The sequence below is a fragment of the Gopherus evgoodei genome, chromosome 14 (assembly GCF_007399415.2).
Source record: "Gopherus evgoodei ecotype Sinaloan lineage chromosome 14, rGopEvg1_v1.p, whole genome shotgun sequence".
Taxonomy (NCBI): Eukaryota; Metazoa; Chordata; order Testudines; family Testudinidae; genus Gopherus; species Gopherus evgoodei.
In genome coordinates this window covers 14,157,848-14,181,644 of record NC_044335.1, presented here as the reverse complement: position 1 = coordinate 14,181,644, position 23,797 = coordinate 14,157,848, and the positions used below count along the sequence as shown (strand labels likewise).

The window sequence follows — 23,797 nt, the reverse complement described above, 5'->3', positions numbered from 1 at the left end:
CCCTTGGTGTTTGGAAGTTGAAGCTAGACAAATTCAGACTGGAAATAAAGTATAATTTTTTTTAATGATGGGAGAAATTAACCATTTGCACAATTTATCAAGTCTCATGGTGGATTTATCACTGATGATTTTTAAACCAAGGTGGGACTTTTTTTCCGAAAGATCTGCTCTAGGAAATATTTTTGGGAAATTCTATGGATTGTGTTATACAGAAGAGCGGACTAGAGAATCACAGTGATCCCTTCCGGCTTGGAATCCAGGATTCTATTAGGCCCTTTATGGATGAGTAATAAAATAGACCCTTGCCCCAGAGAGCTTCAAATCTCAGTTGCTTTAAAAGGTGATCACATAGATAACATTTTGTTGATTTTTAGAGACCATTGTTATGTACTGTTCTTATGGTACTGAAATGGCTTTACTCTGTATGCAGTATATATTTAAAATAAATGCAATCAATTGAGGCAAGTGAGTTTTTATTCTTGGTGTAATTGCTAAAAGTGGATATAAGACTTTCTAATGATAAATAAAGGAAAAATAGGAAAATCTTAGAGATTTTAGACCCAACCATTTGTTTTTCTTCCAGAGCGATTCAATGTGTATTTAATGCCATCCCCTAATTTAGAGGTGCATGGGGAATGTACCTTGCAGATAACATTTGAGCATATCTGTCTTTGGGATATCCAGAATCCCAGAGTAAAACTCATCTCTTGGCCATTAAGTTCCCTCCGGCGGTATGGACGAGACCCAGCTTGGTTTACATTTGAAGCAGGGAGGTGAGTGCTTTGCTATAATACTATAAGCCATTTTCATAGAGAGATGATAGGGGAGCTAACTCTAGGTGGTACTAATGAGCTTCCCCACCTCATACTGAATTGAATGAGAGTGGAGATTGTTCAGAACCTTACAGAGGATGTTCCACACCTTGTTCACGTTTTAAGTTGGATTGTTTTAAGTTGCTGCTTAAAAAAACACAAATGTTTGCACACTGATTCTAACTTTTTACTGTGTAGTTATTTTTAATAAATACTGTAATGAGCCCGGAGAATTGAATGTACAGATTTAAAAAAATGGGGGCGGGGGAGAAATATTATACTCTGACAGTAATTCGTACAAGACAAAGATTGACCCTTGGTCACTAATAGCACCTACCTTAGCCATAATGGCATGAAGATTCAATCAGGAGTTACTAATGGATCTACTAGCTACATGCACAAGTGTTTTAAGTTGAAGGCAAACTCTGCTCTCAAAATTTTACTGGAGTTCTGTGCAATTAGGGAGAGCTAAATAGCGGAGTCAGGATCTGTCATGTAGATGCAAGAGGGGAATTTTGCCTTAAAGCATTGGCATTAGTGTTAAAATGCTATTTTCATTCCTGTTAGACCCTTATGTTTTATGTTGAAATGGATGTTTCTCTATAGAGCAGAAAGAGCAACAATCTGAAGAGACGCAGTAAAGAATCCTGTGGCACCTTATAAACTAACAGACGTTTTGGAGCATGAGCTTTCGTGGGTGAATACCCACTTCCTCAGATGCATGTTTTGACATGACATGCATCTGAGGAAGTGGGTATTCACCCACGAAAGCTCATGCTCCAAAATGTCTGTTAGTCTATAAGGTGCCACAGGATTCTTTGCTGCTTTTACAGATCCAGACTAACACGGCTACCCCTCTGATACTTGACAATCTGAAGAGAAATGGCATGGTGGCTTCACACAGGTCCCAGAGGAAATGTTGTGCTCTCCTAATGGGGCAAATCAATATAAGACTAATTACTGACTTTCTCTGCAAATTTACATATTGGTCTCCTCAATTAAATAAAGTTCACATCCAACAGTGCATGTGGAGGTAACATTTCTCTTCTTAATAACTCTTCTGATCTAAGAGACATTTCCCTATTTCTAACAACATCTTTAATAAATCTAAAGAGATACACAATCATTTAATTTAGTTCAGTAATGTAGATTCCAGACAGGGGCCTGAGTCTCACAGCTGAATCAAACCCTTTCAAGCGTACATAGTTTGAAACTGAAATACACCAAGGACTTGATTATGTACATTGAAAAGCAATTATGTGCATAAGTAAATACTTCTCCATGAATATGGGTTGGAGAATCTGGCCCATATGTTAACGATGATGATAAGTAATCATCATATCCTGTTCTAGTGGTTTGTAGATATGCTTATGAAGTTGTATCTAAATCCATGTGTTATACTGCAAACAATCATTTGTTATTTTTATTACCTTTTGCTTTGATATCACTTTTTTTTTTACAGCAGTAGTGCTGAAAATATACTTTACGAATCACCCCGAACAAATGAAAACCTCATATTTGGATCATTTCTGTTCTCGCTTTGGCAGGATGTGTGACACTGGGGAAGGACTATTCATCTTTCAGACAAGAGATGGGGAGGCGATCTATCAGAAGGTTCACTCAGCTGCTTTGGCCATCGCAGAACAACATGAGCGCTTATTACAGAGTGTGAAAAATTCAGTGGTATGGCTGTTAGTTGTGTTTGTCATCCAACACTCCACATTAACGAGTAACACAATCTGTAGACCACTTTCTTGAGCATGTTCTTAATTTTTGATTTACAGATATTAAATAGTTTGAGTGCATGATGATTTTCTTCTCTTCTAGTTAAGGTGGTAATGTGTTCAATTCTGATGGCATTTAGCACTTGGGGCTACTAAAGCAGGAAATAATGATTTTTGCTTTTTTAAGCAACTGAAAGTAAAGACATTTCTGCTTTTATATTCCTTGATTGCATTATTTGTAAAACCATCAAGAGGTGTAAATTGCTATAGGAAAGATGGCTGGGTCTTGTAGGCACATGTTGTCCATTCTCATTAGCTTCCCATTATTAATCAGCAACTTGAGTAGTTTATTTGGAAGTGTTTCTCATCGATGTAATTCCAAAATATTGTGGCTGACTCATGGTTTTCCATTTATTAATTGATGTCTACACTTTAAGAATAATTTAGAAAGTGTCATGTGGTGTTAAGGGGAAACAAATACTGGTTTAGAGTCTCAAAGCATCTCAGCTTCCTGGGGCTGTAAAATGCTTTAATCATGTCTTCAGTCCTGTTTTTTGGCATTTACAAAATTAGAGAAATTAGACATATACAGACCCAGTAACTGGCATACTGGATCAGACCAGTGGTATATCTCGGCTACTGTCCTGTCTCATATAGTGATCTGTGTAAAGTACGGCTCCCGTCATTGTAGCATCTGAGCACTTCACAATCTTGAGTGTATATGATCTTCACAACACCTCTGAGAGAAGGGGAAGTACAGTTTATCTCCATTTAACAGTTGGGGAACTGAGGTATAGAAAGACTAAGTACTTTGCCAAAGATCATATAGGAAGTCTGTGGCAGAACAGGAAACTGAACACTAGTATCCTGAATCCCAGAGGAGCACTCCAACCAGTTATAGATGTTTCAGATATAAAGTTCTCTTAATCCCTTAACTGTGGGATAACTTGACCATATGGGAAATGTTCTCCTTATTCCAGACAGATAATGATTGATTTATACCCTAAAGGATAAGGGATTTACAATACTTATCCTTATCAATACTTATCCTTCCTAATGTAAACACTGATGTTGTTGTTATCCATATTAATGTCTAGTCCTTTTCAGAATTCTTCTAAGCTCCTGGTCTAAGGGATATATCATGGCAGTGAGTCAGGCTGAATGTAATTGGTTGAGATAAAATGGAAATCGTCCTCTGAAATTTCATTCAAAGGTCGCCCTTTTTGGGGAAGATTAATATGTTGAATTAATATTTCCCCTCTGCCTCCCCCACTTTTTATCTTTTGTAGGTTTTTTTGTTTTTCTGAATGTGGGCCAGGAATTGGAATCAGAATCACAAAAACAAAGCTAGGAAGGCTGTTCTCATAGTAATTCCAGCCCAACCAGAATGAGGAAATACAAGAAACCCTGAAAGGAAAAAGAATCTAACTGTTCTCTTAAGGCGTCAAGCCAAATTTTGCAGATTGGATAATTGAGTTAAACTTCAGTTAAGCACCCAGGCTAATAAATAATTCATTGGTGTAGTTTGTAAGGTATTTTGGGGGAGCTTGAATCTGCTATTATATAAAACAAAATTCAATGCTATATATTTTTTTCACCTAAAAAGGTCCAGTGGTAAAACATTCACTTGTTTCCAGTCAATTTGTGGCTAATAGTGACACTTCACAGATATTGTTACCTTAGTAGCTTTCCTAGACTTTCTGCTTTGTATTCATTTCCTTAATCAGCATCTGTGATCACCGTGTAGGGTAGCAATATGGGGACGTTTTTACCAAGAAGTCATTCTTGAAGGCAAGATTCTGTTGTTGAATCCACATGGTGTTAGCTGGCTCCTTATATATTCACTGTCATAATGTCAATAGGACAGCCACATGTGTTGTCATGACGACAGAATACAGCATGCCAAACCTAAATGCAATGGTAAAAACTCTGCTCCAAGTGCAGCCATTGGGATTTTAGCAATTTCCAATGCACCCTTCAATTTATTAGGTGATATTTGGGTAGTACTTGTCAAGGACAGACTTTGCTTTTCTGCCTGTAGAAACGCATTGACCTGAGGTGCAAAATCAGTAGCAAATGAAGTTTTATGCTGTTCTTCCTCTCAATGCAGTATCCTCTACTGATATATTTCTTAGAGCTGCGTAGATGACTTTTTGATGGTTGAAACAATGGGTTATTTTCAAGTCTTCAGGAGCAATATCAGTCTTTCATCACAGGGGGAATAAAATGGTGATAATTATTTTGTTTATCCTGAATTAGCAGCTATTTTACTAGTGTAACAAAACCACTCAACAAAACAGATTAAAAATAGCCTGGCATGGGTCATACATACCTTGGAAGCAAGGACTGGCTGCAGTCCACTACTGTTGGAAGAGACTGAGTAACATGTGTTGTCTATTCAATCGTAGCTATTTTCAAAGACGGTCTAAAGTCTGTGGTAACTTTTTCCTATTGAAGTGAATAGCGTTTTCAGGCCACTTCATATCTGGTGTTTTTACAGAAGTGTAAATGGCAGCCTTATTGTGCAATATGGTATCTGAAGAGTCACTTCAATTGATTCTTAAAATACTAAACTGCACTTATAAAATCGTCACCTCAATCACTTCACAAAGATACAGCTGCCATAAATTTCAGTGGGGAGCAGCTGCAACAGATCTAAACTCCATTTTACTTGAACTAGGTCCAATTATAACTTCTAAAAATAATACAGTCAATCCTAGAATGCTAACCTGATGATAACAACATACTCTTCTTTTCAATTTAAAGGCATATCATTTAGTATTGGCATACAAAGATGAGCCCATCTGGATACAGACTTGAGACCAACCGGAAATTCTGATCTTGGGTTTTTAGTGTAGCCTGTCACAGAGGTGACTCTGAAATATGACTCTGGATCTAGGTTCAGATTCCAGCCTTCATCCTAGAGTTCAGAGGCATCCAGATTAAGGTTTTTTGGTTGTCTTGTTAGATCTGAGAGAATACTTCATACTAGGTAATCTATTTGATGAATTTCACCTCTTTTGCTGATCACAAAACATGTTCAACTACATCATGAAATTCTCATTTTTATTTATAGAAAGCGTACCTGGAAGGGTAGAATATGTAGATTAACATTCATTTTAGAACTCAAATATTCACAGAAAATGTTGTTCGCTTTTTACTCATCTCTAAGATCCATATCTAATCATTGGCTCACGTACTCCAATCTGGCTGAGTTGTGCTTAGCACAAGACTGGTGGAAGGTTGGCAGAAGTGACATTAAGCTACCCACATGCTCCCCTATTCTGGGACTGACAAGGAATCAGGCTAGCCCTCACTACAAATTAGAGCAGACAAGGGATTATTTCAGATAAGATGCTGTGACCACATGACCTTTGTCTAGACACATGACAAGTCTCATATGGGAGTGGCGTAGAATATGCCAATTTTATGGCTTCTTTGCACCATTGGTGCAAAGCAGCCGTGTGATGCATACACACCAGATGGTTGCATTTACTTGTCAGCAAAGTGAATTAAATGATGTGTCCTTTCTGGAAAGAGTAGAAACAGTGTTGGCCCTCTGCTTGGGTGAATTTCACTCTTTCTGATTATTTGCTAGTACACTGCATATCTGGTTTGTACCCACCCTTTTCATGCTTTCTTCCTTTCTGTTTTGTACGGTAATTCAATGGAAAATTAATATTTATTTAGAGCACAAACACATTTTTCAAAAACCATGAAAGATTATGTAGCTGGCCTTAATAATTGACCAACAGAATTATAGTTCTTGACTGTTGCCATTTATGCCAGGGCTCAGTTCAGGTAGTTTGAGAAGGAACCTTATTACTTCTCATGACAGAATATCAAAACTTAATAAGAATGAATCTTCCTAGATCTGGCAACCGAAATCCAATATTGCCTAGAATGACCTTATTGGCCAGTTCAAAGGGCAGCCTAGATGCTCGGGGCAGATTTTCAGACAAAGGTACATCTGATGCATATGATAATAAAGTGCAGCTGGATTATTGGATGGCAAATTGCTAATTATGGTCATTTCCATGTGTACGTGTGATCATTAGAAATGGAAATTAGTGCTGGGAATGGTACTTCCTATCTTTGGGACTAGAAAAGAGGAGTACCATGTAGTAGAAAGGATGACTGGAGGGTAAAAAACAAACAGCATAAGTAAATCCATAAAAAAAAAAAAAGATCATTAACATATCCCTGTCTGTCTGAAGATGTTAAAATTAAAATATTTCCTCTTCTACAGCATTTGTCTATCTTTTGCAATGGATTTGGTAACTGCCTTAACGAAGCAATTTTTGTCTTAACAGTTTGAATTGACTACATGAACGTACTTCACCTGGCAGAAAAAAGCCCCATCTCAATTAGGGCCGACAAATTATTAAAAAAACAAATCACAATTAAGTGTGAGATTAAAAAATATTATTTCTTTTATCTTTTTTTCCAGTGCAAATATTTGTAATAAAAATATCAAGTGAGTACTGTACACTTTGTATTCTGTGTTGTAATTGAAATCAATATATTTGAAAATATAGGAAAGCATCCAAAATATATATAATAAATTTAAATTGGTATTCTAGTATTGTTTAACAGTGCAATTAAAACTATGATTAATCACAACTGTTTTTTATCTAGTTTGTTTTTGCATTAATCACATGTATTAACTGTGAATAATTAATAGCCCTAATCTCAATATAATAATCCCAAGACTAAGATTCAGGTACTTTATAATTAGAGTGTTAAATCTCTGAAATGTATACTCATCAGACTAAATGAACAGATCACACTATTAACAAATGTTTTATATAAATTACCTAGGTGTTTTTTGTTGTTTGTTTGTTTGTTTGTTTGTTTTTTAAGAGCAAGAACACATGAAATACTAATTTGTGGGATGGTGGTAGTAGGGAGTTATATTCTTAAAAAAAATAAAAAATCTGACCCAAACTTTTAGTCCTGGCTGAGCTGTGCTTAATGGAGATCCAAGATAGGGTGCAATGGTGACTCCCTCAAACTGCTGGACTGTTTGGAAACCAATCCCCAGGACTAGGTTTCATCCTGGTAACTGTCCTCTACATAAGCCTCTACTACAACGCCCATGCCAGGGGAATTCTCAAATGCACAGCTAGGGCAGCTTTACTCTTCTTTTGCAACACTAGAATGACACAAGGGCCATAGTAAGAGTGATAATTTGGCCTTTTTTCTGTATTCCACAGAAAACATTTAAAAAACATTGGAAACCCCAGTAGAAATACGTGTTTTATTCGCAATGGACAGATAATATTGGAGAAGTATTGTAGGAATTAGACCAAGTTCTATTCTCAGTCACACTAGTGCATTCCTACTGAAGGAGGACTCAAGGATACTCTCCTTGTTTAGGAGAAGGATTTAAGATGTGGAGACATTCATCCATAGAAATTTCAGGGAGAGCCAGGTATTTACACTATATATTACATCTTGACTGTTTCATTAATTTATTGAAATATGAACTAAAATAGTAACTTACTTTTCAGCACTGTGTTTTTGCTTCTCTCTGAATGCAGAATGGAGTCACTAACATGGCACAGAATTCCATGGTTGACTGAAACACCACGCAATAACGTCCCATCATACTGCATTGTTTTACAAAATAGCGTTTGGCTTGCCTCCAATGGTACAATGCCACAACTGACTCCTGAGTGCCTCTAAATTGCTTTTTCTGTTAACGTATATGCAGCAGAAGAACATTATCAACAGAATACACCATCCAGGTTGCCAGTGAACCTCAGTATACATCGAAAACCCAGCTAATGGTCACTGTACCATGATCATCCATCCAAATAGCCAGTAAAATGTCAGCCTTTGTGAGAATGCCTCCACACTGCATTATGCAGTCATCAGTTACTATGGTCAGAAAAAATCCAGTCCCTTTCATTGCCTTTAAGAGGAGATTTCACCATAATTAAGGTATAAGGAAAATGAAGAAGAAGCCACAACTAAAAGTGCACATAAGTAGGGCTGAGCATAAATGTTGGTCTTGATGGAAGAGGATGCATTAATGTGCAGTATTTTTGTGCTAGTGCAGGGTTCACCAGCAAGCCATCACAAGTGTTACAGTGTATTCTCTGAAAAGATGGTGTCCCATCAGGGAGAACGGCAGTATCTTTTGGATGGGATGTGACTTGAAGGGCCCCGATAGCCTTTAACCAATGACATGAGTGGAAATATCTAAGCTGCACTCCCCACATGGTAGGTTTTCAGTTTGATGTCCTTCGGTTGCCAAATCATTCACTCACCAAGTTAATGCAACACAGATTCACACTTCTCTGCTCTTGGCCAACTCATAAGCACTGGGCATGTGCACATTAGCATTTCATTTCCTACGGCTTTCAACCCACTTCATAGTGCTGAGTGTTTATGTGAAATAAAACCAGCCAATTATCATGTCATTCCAGCTCTTCCTGTTGCTGCAGAGATACCAGTGAATTAATTATGGGAATCAAATCAATGGTCTAGGCAGGGTTTGCATGGAATCTGAGCTGTGTTAACACAGTCTGTGTGTTCAGGACATAGAATTGCTTCTCCTTATCTCTCCAGGCCCATTTCCTTTCCTTTTGGGTTAAAACTCACAGCAGGCTCTCCTTCAGGCCTTTTGATTTCTCCTCCTCAAATCTTCCCCCCCCCCAGTCTATTTCCCATCCTCCAAGGATTCCCATTAGTAACTCCACTTACTTCAGGAACATTGTACTGTCACTTAAACTCCCTTCTCACCTAACCTACCTTAGAGACACTGTTAAATGGAATTCAGACTGCTAAAGATTTTGTGCAGTTGGGGAACTGTCAAAGTCAGTGTTCTAGTTTTACATTTCCTGGAATAGATCCCTAGTTGTTTGTTTCTATGGTGCTGAAATGTATGCTAACACTGAAGTTTCTGCTGATACTTTATTGAAGAGACTGTAAGTGGAAGTGTGTGTTGTTTAAAGTGATTCACTAATAGTAACTTCAATGTGGGCGTTTTAAAGATCAGTAGTTGACTTGATGTTTGCTTTTTCTTTCAGATCCCAAGCACAATGTCCACACCTTACAGAAAGGAGGTTGTAGGCAAATGGGTTCTGCTACATAACTTCAACCCTGACCTGAAGAAGAGCTCTGTGTAAGCTTGAAAGCGTGTCTCTCTCACGAACAAAAGTTGGTCCAATAAAAAATATTACCTCACCCACTTTGTCTTTCAAATCTTTACTACTTCTGCTCTAAGACAACCAGCCCTTATCTCTGCCTCTTCTGTGTGCTTGCTTGACCCTTCCCTTTTCGCTATGAAATACACTAATTTTGTAAAGATTCTTTCCCTCCACTTCTAGATACAGATTTTTTTGTAAGGAAAATAAAAGTTGAAGCATGCTTGAAGCATGTCTTTCAGAACATATTCTGCAAGAACACAGAGTAGCATAGATATTACTGTGCTTTTTGCTCCCAAAATAACAAGGGATTTTAAGAGACTGGGATGATCCAAGCCTAGTCTATTATATATGTTGGCATCTCATGTATTTTCTAAAATATTATTATTTATATTACTGTAGCACCTAGGAGCCCTAGTCATAGAGCATGACCCTATTGTACTAGGCTCTGTATAAACACAGAACAAAAAGATTGTCCCTTCCCCATGGAACTTACATTCTCCAGAATTTTTTTTCTTTAAACTTTGGGTTTTAGAGCCCTTAGTCTGGCTTTCTGGGCAGAACCTTTGGCAGTGCCACAGAGTTAAAGTTGAAGAAATGTGTAGCTTACTGTTGGCTGGAGAAAACATATTTATTAAAAATGGAATTTATGATAAATTGCATTAAAAAGTCAAAATTCAGAATGTTTACCAGCTCTAGTGCAGATCTCATGCATTTTTGTATCTTGAAGCACAGTGTAATTGACAATGCTTTCTACTTTAAAATAAAGAATTAGGGACTATAGCTGAGAGTGTTACATGTAAAGGAAGAGGCCCGAGACTGGTTTTTCCATGAGATAGTGTTAGCTCAAATGCATTTGCTGATCTCAATTGCAGAAATATGGCACCAAGAGACAGGGAGTCTCCCAGGAAGTCCTAAATCCTAAATGGATTGGGACTTCTCCATTTGAGATTCCAATCTTTCCTGAGGCTCCACTAACCCAGTTGCAATCAGAGGAGATGTTCAAGCTGAGAAAATGGTCAGGAGGAGGTAGGACATCCTCCTGGAGGGTCCCTAAACTCTGGGAACAGCTTTCTACCCTGATCTGAAATACATAGGATCTCCTGACCTTCAGAGGAAGCTGTAACATTTGTCTATATGCTAAGGTTTTTGCAGATGAAAGGTTTTTGACAGAGTTTAGGTCTGCACAAGGGAGAGAATCTTTGTGTTGTAAATCTTAGAGTTGGTAGGGCAACTCCTACGTTTTCAAGTTCTCTGTATGTGTATATATATCTCCTTACTACATGTTCCATTCTGTGCATCCGATGAAGTGGGCTGTAGCCTACAAAAACTTATACTCAAATAAATTTGTTAGTCTCTAAGGCTCCACAAGTACTCCTGTTCTTTTTGCAGATAGACTAACACGGCTGCTACTCTGAAATTTGTGTTGCGTTGTTTACTATCAAGTGGCAGGATGATATGTAGTATTCTTGGTTATCCTTTTTCTGTGCAAGTTTTATTTCATGTTTTTGAGTTCTCCAGGTTGTTAAGCTTTGTGATTTTTGGTGTTCACCTATTAATTGAAAGACACCAGAAATTGTTTGATCCTGTTTACATTAGCAGCTGGGACAGCTGAGAAAGTTTCAATGAGGTTCATATAAGCATCTAAAAGTTTCAAACATGCTCTGAACATCCAAAACTTCTTGGTCAGAAAATTACGCTGGAAATATCGTGAGAACAAGATGTCAGGTTGGGCAGGCTTGAAAATCTCCCAAGAATGGCCCACAACTCAGTATCTCTCTATCTCCACTTTTGGTCTCATACACAACAAAATATAGAGACAAATACAAATAGCATTATTTTAAATGTTTTGGTTCAAGTTGGGAGCAAATCGAAGGGCATAGGAGACTTACTGGTTAAGGAAGGGATCTGCTTCTCTTCCCTTTCTGCTACACATGCTTCATCTCTGACCTGAGCCACATCACTTGCTCTCTCTGTGCCTTGGTTTTTCTTTTCTGTAGAGTGGTGGTAAAAGGTAGCTTACTGATCCTTGCATTCATTGTTTGTTTGCGTATGCAAAATGGCTGCATACCCACTTCTTGCAGGTGCAATCAGTCAGTGCACAAAATTAGAGGCAAGCCAAAAAATTATGGCATATTTAATTTGATATGTCTCCATTTAGAAACTGCCTATGTCATAAAAAGAGTACTGTATCTCAATGTACTTTATTTGGTTGACTAATGTGATTTGAAATTACAGTAATTTGTTAGCTTTCCTGTTTTCAGGGGAGCAAATTGTAAAGCTGTAGGCTGTGGCACAGTAATACTACTGCAACTCTTGTTTGAAGTCCTGCATGTTTGTCTGTTGACATGAATGTGTAGTAAGCTATAAACCATGCCATCTTGCCACTATGCATTGGTGGTAATAGCCATACAGAACAAGTGGCCAGGAAAGGCCTGTCTGCATAGAGCTGTGCAAAATTCAGCAGAGTCATTTTGTAAGATATTAGGCAAACGTTATTTCATTATGAGACTCAGAGTTGAATAAATCCCCAAATTAAGTGCAATGCAGTTCAAACCTGCCATTTACATCTAGGGATGAAAGGGTTCATCAGTAACTCAGGCTGTATCCACCCAAAATGTGTCCTGGGTTTACCTTGGTGAACCAAGGCCACGTTCATAATGAATCCCTAAGCAAGATGAATTGGATATGAAAGATTCAGACAGCTGTATCCCTGGGTAGGATACATTTAGCATGGTCTCTTCTGCTGTATCCCAGCACTGCCTCTGCATCGCCACAGGGTTCTTCTTTCACAAGACTGCCTGTCTCTTAAACTCCTGCTTCAGTGGGCTTAGTTGGCAGCTTAGTCCATGCCAGATGTTCTAACTCATTGTATGAAATGTTGTAGCAATAGCTCTGCTCGCATTCATAGTTTACTGTTCACGTTCTAATTTTTAGATGGTGTGCTGACTTGACTCTGTTGCTAATGAGAACAGTTTGTCTTTGTCTGACCTCTGCCTGTTTATGAATTCTGTGAGGTCACCTGAAAGCCTTCTCTGCTCAAAACTGGATTGGCCATTTCATCCCCACGCCACCCCCAACATAATATTAACACCCCCAGTCATTCTGTTTAGAAAGCTTCTGTGTAATGTACAGCATTTAATCATCATGATCTCGTCAGTCTTTTTCCTCAGGCCAGTGAAGTTTGAATGGGCCCAATCATGCCAACTCCCTAGCTAGGTATTTCTGTGGTGGTCCTCACTGTGGAAATCTGATCATTTGGTGTACTGAGCCCTGGTCTACTCTACAGACATATGTTAGTATAACTGTGTTGCTCAGAAGTGTGGAAAATCTGCAGTTATACCAACCGAACTCCTGTTGATGGGAGGGCTTCTCCCATTGACATAGCTACCGCCTCTTGGGGAGGTATAGGTGGCCTCTTCAGTAAGCATTATAGCAGCGCAGCTTCACTGGTGCAGCACTATAAGTGTAGGCAAGCCCAGATGTCTAACTCAATGAAGGTGCCCAAGGGATGAATTTGTTCTATTGTGTTGAGGAGCTAATGAACTCCTGTGTTGTCCTCAGCGCAGCATGTTAGGGAAAGGTGTTTGCTGCCCTGCAGATGAGAGAGGAGACAGAGAATAGTGAAAAGAAAAACCTATGGCCAAAAAATAAGAACAACTTTCCTTTTCTTGTCACACCCTGGCTGAAAAAGACATTAGGTCAGATTCTCAGATGCAGTGTGACTACATTTGGCCCAGGCAGGCTGACCCCCACTGTAGTGGAATTCTCTGACTGCAAAGAGGTTTTGTTGCTGGCAAAGGGGGAGTAGCCAGAAATTCTTCATGTTTCACTGATTTTCTGTTTCAACCATTTGGGGCTCAGAACAGCCTTCAGAGGAACTAGTGCTGGACCCAGGGCCGGCGCTTCCATTTAGGTGACCTAGGCAGTCGCCTAGGGTGCCAGGATTTGGGGGGGTGGCATTTCGCCGCCCTCGGTGGCAATTCGGCGGTGGGTCCTTCACTCGCTCCGGGAGTGCAGAAGGACCCCCCCCCAACTGCAGAATTGCCGCCAACGACCGGGAGTGCGGAAGGACCCCTGCCTAGGGTGCCAGAAATTCTGGCGCAACTCCTGGCTGGACCAGGACCAGGGAAGCACAAACATGAGTTTTAAGCTGCCTTTGCATACCCCTCTCCCAGCCTTGCTTTGTGGAATCTGGCCCCTAATTTCCTGTGTCACTGCTGCCAGGGCAAAATATAAAACTACACCACTTTTGGCAAGAGCAGGGGGTGGAGAGATAAAGCTAGTATTCCATTAGAAGCTCCTATTGGGAATTGACATGAAGATCGTTTCTAAATGATATTTGTACAGATTTGGCTGGCTTCAACCTAGTTTTAATATGAGTATTGTCTTTGTGACCTTGTTATTAAGTAACTTGCTTACAGCTGCTGCTGTATGGGACAGTAATGATGTTTTCACCATAGGATGTGCTTAAATTGGAGGACAATGAATATACAAAATGTACTGCCAAAAGCTCATTGGAGAAAAATGAGTGCCTAATATTGGGTAAAAGATAGAAGTAACCTGGTTGAGCACGTGCCATCAGTGTACCATCAATGGTAATAAACAAATTAGAAACAACACGAAAATAGCAAAGGCAGTAAAAGTCATGCCAATTGAAGTTTTCATGTGTATATTGTATAAGTTTTATAAACCACAGAATATTCATACTACTTAGTGGTGATTGGAAGAGAACTATTGAAATATATAATTTGGATGTATACAAAAGGTGGTAGATTGTAAGGGGTAGTTGGGGCTCCTATGGAGACACAAGAAAAGTCCATCATGACCTGCCTGCTCCCTAGGAGAAGGTAACCGGACATTGTCTTTTTCAGTATCTCTATCATTTCTTGCTTTTAATACTAATTGTAATCCAAGACATACATCTGTTTCAGATAAATATTTGAATTAATAAATCTGTGTGTCTCGGACCTGAGTGTTTGTCATTCTCACCCAGTGCTCCAGCAGGTTTTTCTGTGCAACTATTGCCTTAGCAATTAACATGCTCAGGTGGGTAATAGAAACACTGCTGTAGTGCTCTTCTCCTGATGTCACTTTCCTTTCTTACAGCTTCAAATGAAAATGAGCGAGCGAGCCGTCTCCCTCAACACCATAGTGCCCTTGCCTCGGAGTGCCTATTGGCAGCACATTACACGGCAACACAGTACGGGCCAGCTCTATGGCCTGCAAGGTAAGGGAGAGATGGTGCAGGGAGACTCGAACTGCCACAAACAGGACCAAAGTGTGGTTTGAACGCCTATTGTGCTAGAAGCAATAATTGTATTGTTATAGGCAGGGATCATAGCACCACCTTCTTATGGTTGCCCAGCACTTCCCATTATAATTAGTTGCTTATCATTTGCCACAGTTTGACCACTCAGGCTGAAATTTACTATGTCACATGTCTGTCTAAGGCTGAATTATTTTGGAAAACTTCAGCCAAGACCAAGAACAAAGCTACGCAAAATACATTGCTCTGTCCATGTCAAAAAATTCTAACAACCTTTTCTTTCTCTAGCATCTTTTCATTTCTCTATGCTTTGGAACGGGGACTTGAATTTGTCAGCAGGTGGCCTTTGTGTCAGGGCTGTATCATTTGCTGTTCCTGTGAAAATCTGCCCAAATTTGGCCAAGTTATAAGCCTTTGAAAAATGGCAGTTTGCACATGTTTATGGTCCAGTCCTGGAACATGCCTTAGTCATGGGAGTAGTCAGTTGATTACAGCAAATTCAAATTATTCTAATAACAAAATAGTTTGAAAAGATCAAGTGATTTTAAATGATCAAAATGAGTTGAAATGATTTGCTGGGGGATTTTTAAATCCACACCATTCAAATGTGTTATCACGTCACTAACAGTTACTAACCCTTCTCCTTCTCACTCCAGTCCCTTCACCAACAAACAGGGAAATATGGCTTAGTAAAGCACACAGTGGAGTGGCCTTGTTGTGAACAATTCATCCAACTCAGCAGTGGGATAACTGCTTCCTTGCAGTCTCATACTAAGGGGAACTGCAGTTCCTCTGGCTATTGTATTTCAGATATACTTCCCGTTGCCAGCCTAAGGGATAGCACAGACCATTCTGCGAGATTTCTCATAAGAGCCTGGGACGTTTTCAGTAAAGTTAGATTTTCCAATGAGGTCAGTAGTTCAGCAGTGCTATAAAGCCCATTATTGCCTCTATCATGATCACCGGGGGACATCTAGTGGCTAGTAAGAGTCTTTATCCTGATGGCCAATTCAGTGCTCTAATTTATCAGGTTGAAATGTTGAGTAGTGAGTGTGCAGTGGACACTTACAAACATGGAGGAAGACATGGTCCTATCCTTAGTATCTGGCATGTGATTTTTAAAAATGATCCTTGTTGACCTAACTCAACTGGTAAAATTCTCCCCAAGCTCAGTAGGAGCAGAGTTAGACCAGTGCTGAGCATTTTTTAGAATCCCACTCTTACAATTTAAGAGCTGACCCCAGGAGGTTATACTGCAATAGCTCCAATATATTATAGAGCCTTTGGTTCAAATACATCCATGATGTAACTCCGTGTGTGGATGCAGACTCACCCCTGCTGCATTTCCTGCTGGTCGTCCTTGGGAATTAGCTCATTTTCCAGCCAGGAACACCTTCTGCAGGCCGGTGATCTGCCTTACCTCACTCTGGCCCCCGTGTCCCTCCCAGGACTCTGGTGCCCCTTTAACAGGGTGCTGCCCCCTGGCAGTAAGCCAACAGTTCTGGGTCTCCCCCTCCCAGGGGAACCCCCTCCACTATCCCCACTTCACCTCAGTCTTGGCTACTGTCCAGTCTCCATCTAGCCCCCGTTTACTGGGGCAGACTGCAGTGTAAGCCACTCATCACAGGCAAAGGGGTTCGGACCTGCTGCCTCTGCCTACCCATGGGCTGCCTCATTGCAACCTTGCACCTATTCAGCTTATAGTCAGGCCTGCAGCCTGGGGCTTTCCAGGCCGGAGCTCCCAGCTTCTCTAGCCCTTCCCCAGCCCTGCTCCCAATCTAGGTGTCTTGCTTAGGTCCCTGCAAGCAGGCCCTTGTCCCTCTGCAAGCAAAGGGAGACTGCCTTTATAGGCCCAGCTGAGTCTGTTTGGGTCATGGCCACAGCTGAGGTTGTCTCCCCATCCTAAGGCTCCCAGCCCCAGGCCTTTGCAAGGGTTGGCTTTTAACCCCTTTCAGGCCAGGAGCGGGTAACCGTCCTGCTACACTTCGTTAAGCTCCATTACATGTCTAGACTGTCTTGTTTGTTACCGTTGACTTCAGTGGGAATTGTGGATGCTCAGCATATCTCAGGATCAGGCCCTAAATCAGTACCTTCTAGTTTGTGCACATATTCTTAATTTAAAACTGAAACCTTTTCCCATCTACATTTTACGTTGTGAAGTTTATTATTTTAAATCTGCTGGAATGAAGCTGATGGGCTGTTTGGGGGTTGGTACATGTAGAAGGGTTTGGCTGAGTTCGTCCCTCTCCAGGGTGACGGGGAACCAGACCGCCTCACTACGTCCCTCGGATTATTTCGGGGAACTAGCCTGGCTGTGGAGTTTCACGCCATGGTGTCATGGTATAATTCCTCACTCTGAACCTTAGCGTCCGAAAGATGAGGTACCAGCATGAATTCCTCTAAGCTCAATTACCAGCTTAGTACTTGTAGCGCTGCCACCAACCAGGAATTCCAGTGCCTGGTACACTCTGGTCCCCCCAAAACCTTGCCCGGAGACCCCCAAGACCCAGTCCCTCTGGATCTTAACACAAGGAAAGTAAACCCTTTCCCTCACCGTTGCCTCTCCCAGGCTTCCCCTCCCTGGGTACCCTGGAAGATCACTGTGATTCAAACTCCTTGAATCTTAAAACAGAGAGGAAAATTCACCTTCCACCCTCTTTCTCTTTCCCCTTCCCAGACTCTCCCTGAGAGAGACAGTAATCCTAACACAGAGAGAAAATTAACCTTTCTCTCTCCCTTCCCTCCTTTCTCCCCACCAATTCCCTGGTGGATCCAGACCCAGTCCCCTGGGATCTCACCAGAATAAAAAAACAATCAGGTTCTTAAACAAGAAAAGCTTTTAATTAAAGAGAGAAAAACAGTAAAAATTATCTTTGTAAATTTAAGATGGAATATGTTACAGGATCTTTCAGCTATAGACACTGGAAATACCCTCCCAGCCTAAGTATACAAGTACAAATTAAAATCCTTTCAGCAAAATACAAATTTGAACTCCTTCCAGCCAAATACACATTTGCAAATAAAGAAAACAAACATAAGCCTAACTCGCCTTATCTACATAGTACTTACTATTCTGAGTACATAAGAGCCTGTATCAGAGAGATTGGAGAGAAACCTGGTTGCACGTCTGGTCACTCTCAGAACCCAGAGAGAACAACAACCAAAAACTAACAGCACACACACAAACTTCCCTCCCTCAAGATTTGAAAGTATCCTGTCCCCTGATTGGTCCTCTGGTCAGGTGACAGCCAGGCTCACTGAACTTGTTAACCCTTTACAGGCAAAAGAGACATGAAGTACTTCTGTTCTATTAACCCTTAACTATCTGTTTATGAGACACAGCAACGGCAGAGACCAACAAACAGCTCTATTCCACAGACCCAGGCCCTAGTTCAGGGCAGAGCAGTCAAGAGTCTCTGGCTCAGGTTCTTATGCAGGGGCTGAGCAAACAAATGAGTTCAGGAAGCCTAGGTCCTGTCTTCAAAGGGCCTGGGGAGGGGAGAGACGGCCACCTGCACTTTGAGTGGCAGGCAAGATGCAGGCCCTCCCACTCCACTGTGTCCCAGCTCAGGGCCCTAGCAGCAGTAGATGAACCGCTGCTGTATCAGTGGGGATCCTGGCTGCAACACACTGGCATCGGCTCTGGGTGTGCTGCAGCCAGACTAGGGTCAGCTGCCTCCGGGCTACTTCCTACCTCCCCCATCTAAAGGTACCTGTGTCTGGACAGTGTCCTCCATGGAACCAAGCACCATGGGCCCTCAGGATACCCATCAAGCAGTACGCATGGCAGCTCCTCTGGGTAGCTTGCCGCAGGCAGGTTTAACAGCTTCTCTGGGGTCTGGTCAGCATCAGGCCTCGGCTGGTCTGGTCAGTCCTCGGGTCGATCGCTGACTGCAGGAGTCTCCCCACCGGGAGCTAGGCCACAGGCGTCTGGCTTCTCTGGCAGCTGGGGCTCTAGTGAGCTCTGGGGTTGGGCTTTTGTACTTCCTGTCCTGCGCCCTAACCGCTGGGGGGCGGGTGCAAGCTCCACTGGCTCCCCCCACTTTGGCATCTGGAGGGGTTTGTCTCTCTCCGAGGCGGCAGGGAACCAGATCGTCTTGCTACAGTACAATATTGATGATGAATCAGTAACTAAGGATCAGGGATCTGTTCTGAGTGGTCAGCAGAGGAGTTCTGAGAAACAGACTGGACTAACCAAATATTTAACAGAAACAAGGCAATAGTGGATTATTGGATAGCAGAAACCAAAAACTGTCAACACCTCTGGCCTGATTTTCTCTCTAGAGCACTTTGGAATAAAAACTTGGACAGTTCCTTTGTTGGATTGACATAGCTTTGATAGATATCAACACTGGAGAGGCAATGGAGAGAGGCCTAGACTCTGTGATCCAGGCACAACCCTTAGTAGGGTTGAGTTGTACTGTCCCAAGAGGAAGCACCACTGACATGCACCACAGAAGTAAAATGTTTCCCTGAGCTCACTGACTTGCAGGGAAAAAACACCTGCTGCGCTAACCCTGAGAAGGGTGCACATGAATTGTTTAGTGTGTTGAAGGATAGGCTAATCTTGGGGTGGCTTGCACTGCAGAGAGCATCAGTGGGGAAAATCCGTGCCACTCAGAGAGCTCAGGGACAGCAGTTGTGTCTGGTGCCATGCAGGGTGATGCACAGGGGCAGGCTACTGGCAACCTTGTAAAGTTTACCAATGGGGAGGCTGGCAACAATTTGGCCCAGAAAGAGAAATAGTTGGAGAAGTCAAGACCTTACTGCTCCTGACTGCAATTGTGTCCCATGAAGTAGGGAGCATGTGGACAAACTTTGAGCTAAATGACTGTAAAACAAACAACGTTGTAAAAGTATGTTCCGCAGAATGATTTAGGGCAGGGGTAGGCAACCTATGGCACATGTGCTGAAGGCGGCACACGAGCTGATTTTCAGTGGCACTCAAACTGCGTGGGCCCTATCTGGGGGGGCTCTGCATTTTAATTTAATTTTAAATGAAGCTTCTTAAACATTTTGAAAACCTTATTTACTTTACGTACAACAATAGTTTAGTTATATATTATAGACTTATAGAAAGAGACCTTCTAAAATGTTAATGTATTACTGGCACACAAAACCTTAAATTAGAATGACTGAAGGCTTGGCTCACCACTTCTGAAAAGTTGCCAACGCCTGGTTTAGGGGCTGGTTAGGCAGCATACTGCAGCCCTGGTATCAAAGTGCATCTATCACTTGCCAACCCCAAGTTTTCAAACATCAAGTCAGGACTCAAAAATCATGAGATTGGCATAAATGATGAGTTTTCCTTTTTTAAAAATGGGGGTTCTTTTAATTTGCTACCTAGTTTTGAGCCTTAGGGTTCATGTTTTCAAGTTTTTTCTCTGCAATAATGAGGAGTACAATTTTTTTTTTAAATGAAAGCTGAGATTCTCACATTCAAATGACTCCAGGAACTGGGTTTACCATATGTTGCAAGACTTGTGATAAAAATCACAAGCGATGGCAACACTGAGATATAGATAGGCTTGACAGGAATAGATTGTTATTGGTGTCGGTAAAACATCAGCTTCACAGACAATTTATAAACACACAAACTGACAAAAAAGTATTTCCATCTATGATGACTGAAATTTACATATAGGCAAAGTCAGAAAAGTGCTGCTTCAGAACTTTAGCATTTGATAGAATGATATTTATTTTGTATATTTTGACATATGATGTTGACAAATTGTGTTTTAATAGTTTATCTCAAAATCTATTGTCATGAAATAATTGTCTGACCCCCATAACTTCCCGCAAGTGTGAAAATTTAAGTGGATAAAAATAAAAAAAGGTTTAATATACCATTGATATTATCTATTGAATTTATTTAAAAAATCCAATTCTGCCAAGCCTAGATATAGTCTGTGTACCATTCTCATTCTCTTCCTCATTTATCACCAACTCATAAACAAAGCTAAGCTGATTTTCCTACTGTCTTTGAAGATGATCTGAACACTAGGGGGCACAGACACAACGTAAAAGCAGCAAATGTTTTGAAAAAAGGGATGAAGAGTAAAAGCAATATTTTGCTTAAATGCCAGTTTGAATTTGCTCCATAAATTAGGGCTTATGAAGTTGACCTGCTGATAGCCTTTGACACAATGAGAAAAACGTTTATTTGCAACATTGCCCCACAATCAGCAGATTTTTCTTACTGTGTTTTATGATAAAGCCCCTTATTAAAGTAATAATTTAATACCAATGTATTTGATATAAGATAAATAGGGAGACAATATTGGTACAAACTGTTATTTTTATACTTGAAAAATTGCTCAGATTTAATAAAGTAAAGAGAAGGATCCTTGAAAAAAATCCACAACTCAGATTGGCTAATGGATCTAAATTCTCTGATAAGTCCTGGGACTTCCAGAAATAAGTTATACATAGAATAGTGTTCCAGTCAATAAACACTCCTTAGGATTATTGTGTCATTTGTTATTTAGAACTGCTTTTCACGCAGCACCTGTAACATATGTAATCAGTTTAGTTCACCAAAATCTTAGAATGTACCAGGTTACCAAGAGGAAAGGAAACACTCAGTATAAAATAAACTTTGGCCTAAGCAGGGGTCCAATTGCAATACCCGTACACATGTTGAGTAGTATCTTACTAAGTGAGAAGTGGAGAAGGTTGATATTTGTAAAATTGCTATGAAACTACATTTTCTGTGGGAAAGAAGTTTTGAAAGCAAAAAAAAAAAATTCAATTTCCATATTTTTTTGGAATTTTCCAAAATATATGAAATTTTTTTTTTGACATTTGGAAACAAAATAGCCTGATCTTGTTTTGCAATGTTGAATGAAAATATTTTGTATGCTGTTGGTTTGTGAAATATTTTGCTGTTATGACTTCCTGTTCTGATTCAGAATGGAAACTGATTTTCTGATTTTGAAATTTTCATTTCCTGATCATCTCTAAGGAGTAGTCCCATGGATCGTACTGGGATGGCCTTTGAAGTCAGGCACCATTCAGCCTGAGTACATGCAGCTCAATTTGGCCCTGTTTAAATTTTTATTTAATGTAGGGCAAAATGACTGCTTGTCCTACAGACTCACACAGGAGAGTGAGGTGATATCCTGTGTGTCCTGAATGGGCTACACACTTTGGGGTCACAGCAAGAAATGGAGAACAGCATTTATGGGGCCCCTCTTGTCACTTCTGCACAGGAGGTTGGAGAATGGATGGAGTCATGGCTCCTTCCCACAGCACATCAGGTAGTAGAGCTGAATCAGCATGGCAGAAGAAGCAGTCTTCTACCTTTATGTATATGTACAGACCAGTAGCCTATTGCTTCCCCGTGGAGTAAGGAAGGAGCCCAGAAGGGACATGTGACTCTACATTCCCTTCTTGGTCAGCTCTTAGGGTAGTGCGGCAGATTGCACAGTGACAGTCTTTGCCTTAAGTAACTAAAGTGAGTCTAATGCATGTCTCATTCTTTAACTAGTTCTAGAGTAAAGTGCTGTGTACAGTAACTATGCTTGTTTTTCTTACATCTGATTTGGTGAAGATGTTTCAAGCCCCCTGAAGCTTCATCGAACAGAGACTTTCCCCACTTATAGATCAGAGCATTGATAAGACTGTAAAGGATTTGAAAACTCTCTCTGTCTTGTGACAGCTTGGCCCAGCGGATAATAATGATGACGGCAAGCAAACAAAGCTGGAAATGCAGAAAAAGTCGGCTTGGATTGAATTAAGTCCTTGAATACATTTTTTTTTAACCTTGGCAAGAAAGGAATGTATTCTGTAGGTATTTAAAAAAAATACCAAACCAACTATCACAGGTTTATTTAATATTTTACACCTGGAGGGGACAGAAATCAGCCCCTAAATGTTACTGAATGTTTTTATATGATAGATATATATTGCAAATATATGAATTTGTCTTATTATGTGGGGTACTGTGATACCACTTAGTCTGTTTCCGCAGTGTTTGTGTTGACTTCAGCTGTGCCAGCAATCTCATGGTTCCTGTTTGCTGTAACTCATACCCTTTAGTTGCTAACATTATTGATTAAGACTAATCTTTGACCATAGTACTGATGGCCAGTTTTAAGCAGCAATTGGATCTGTTTTTCCTGTGTGAAGTCTCCTAGAGTCCTGACAGACTTTTAAAAGGACACTGTCAACGTTTCTTTAATTTTTCCATGTTTATTTCCAACTCTGTGGTGTGTAAAAATAAAACTTTTCCCCCACCAATGTTGTGCTTTTCCATGTGAATGCCAGTATCAGCAGTGCAGTCAGCTCAGAGAATAATGTCAAGCAACAGACACTCATGAGTCAGCAGAGGGAAACTGGGTTATTTTGGATCTCTCCCAAAGAATCTCCATTCTTCAGGATTTGTAATTAATTCAGAGAAACAGAATAGTAACTTCCACACTCTTTATGCCATGAGTGCCAAGTAATTTTGTGACAGAAGTCACATTTTGTGTCACAGGATACGTCTAGACTACGGGTAATGATCGATTTCTTGGGGATCGATATATCGCATCTCATCTAGACGCGATATATCAATCCCCGAAAGTGCTCCCGTCGACTCCAGAACTCCACGAGCGCGAACGGTGGTAGCAGTGTCGACAGGGGGATCCGCGGATGTCGATCCCACGCTGTGAGGACGAGAGGTAAATCGATCTAAGATACTTCGACTTCAGCTACGCTATTCACGTAGCTGAAGTTGCATATCTTAGATCGATTTCCCCCCCCCGCCAGTGTAGACCAGCCCCTAGCTACTGTGTTTAACAGTGTCCCTTTAAGTACTGCATTCACAGATATGATATTAGAATGTTAATTAATTTG

General features: G+C 40.7%; 1 protein-coding gene across 5 annotated transcripts in view; it reads left to right on the top strand.

The window, feature by feature from the left end:
- DOK5 (docking protein 5) overlaps positions 1-23,217 on the top strand; it is an 89,463-nt gene extending 66,246 nt beyond the window's left edge. Inside the window, exons 5-10 of one of the 5 annotated variants that reach the window (XR_003996551.1) lie at positions 584-773; positions 2,360-2,495; positions 7,753-7,970; positions 8,080-8,764; positions 9,574-9,703; positions 14,800-14,888. Coding sequence is in view for 3 of the 5 variants with exons in the window: in XM_030533630.1 (XP_030389490.1) it covers positions 584-773; positions 2,360-2,495; positions 14,800-14,920; positions 22,512-22,576 (512 nt within the window). In the remaining 2 variants the exon portion in view is untranslated. Of the gene's footprint in view, positions 1-583; positions 774-2,359; positions 2,496-7,752; positions 7,971-8,079; positions 8,765-9,573; positions 9,704-14,799; positions 14,921-22,511 lie in introns of those variants that run through there. The other 4 variants (XR_003996550.1, XM_030533632.1, XM_030533630.1 and 1 more) reach the window with 4 other exon arrangements.
- The last annotated feature ends 580 nt before the right edge of the window (positions 23,218-23,797 follow it).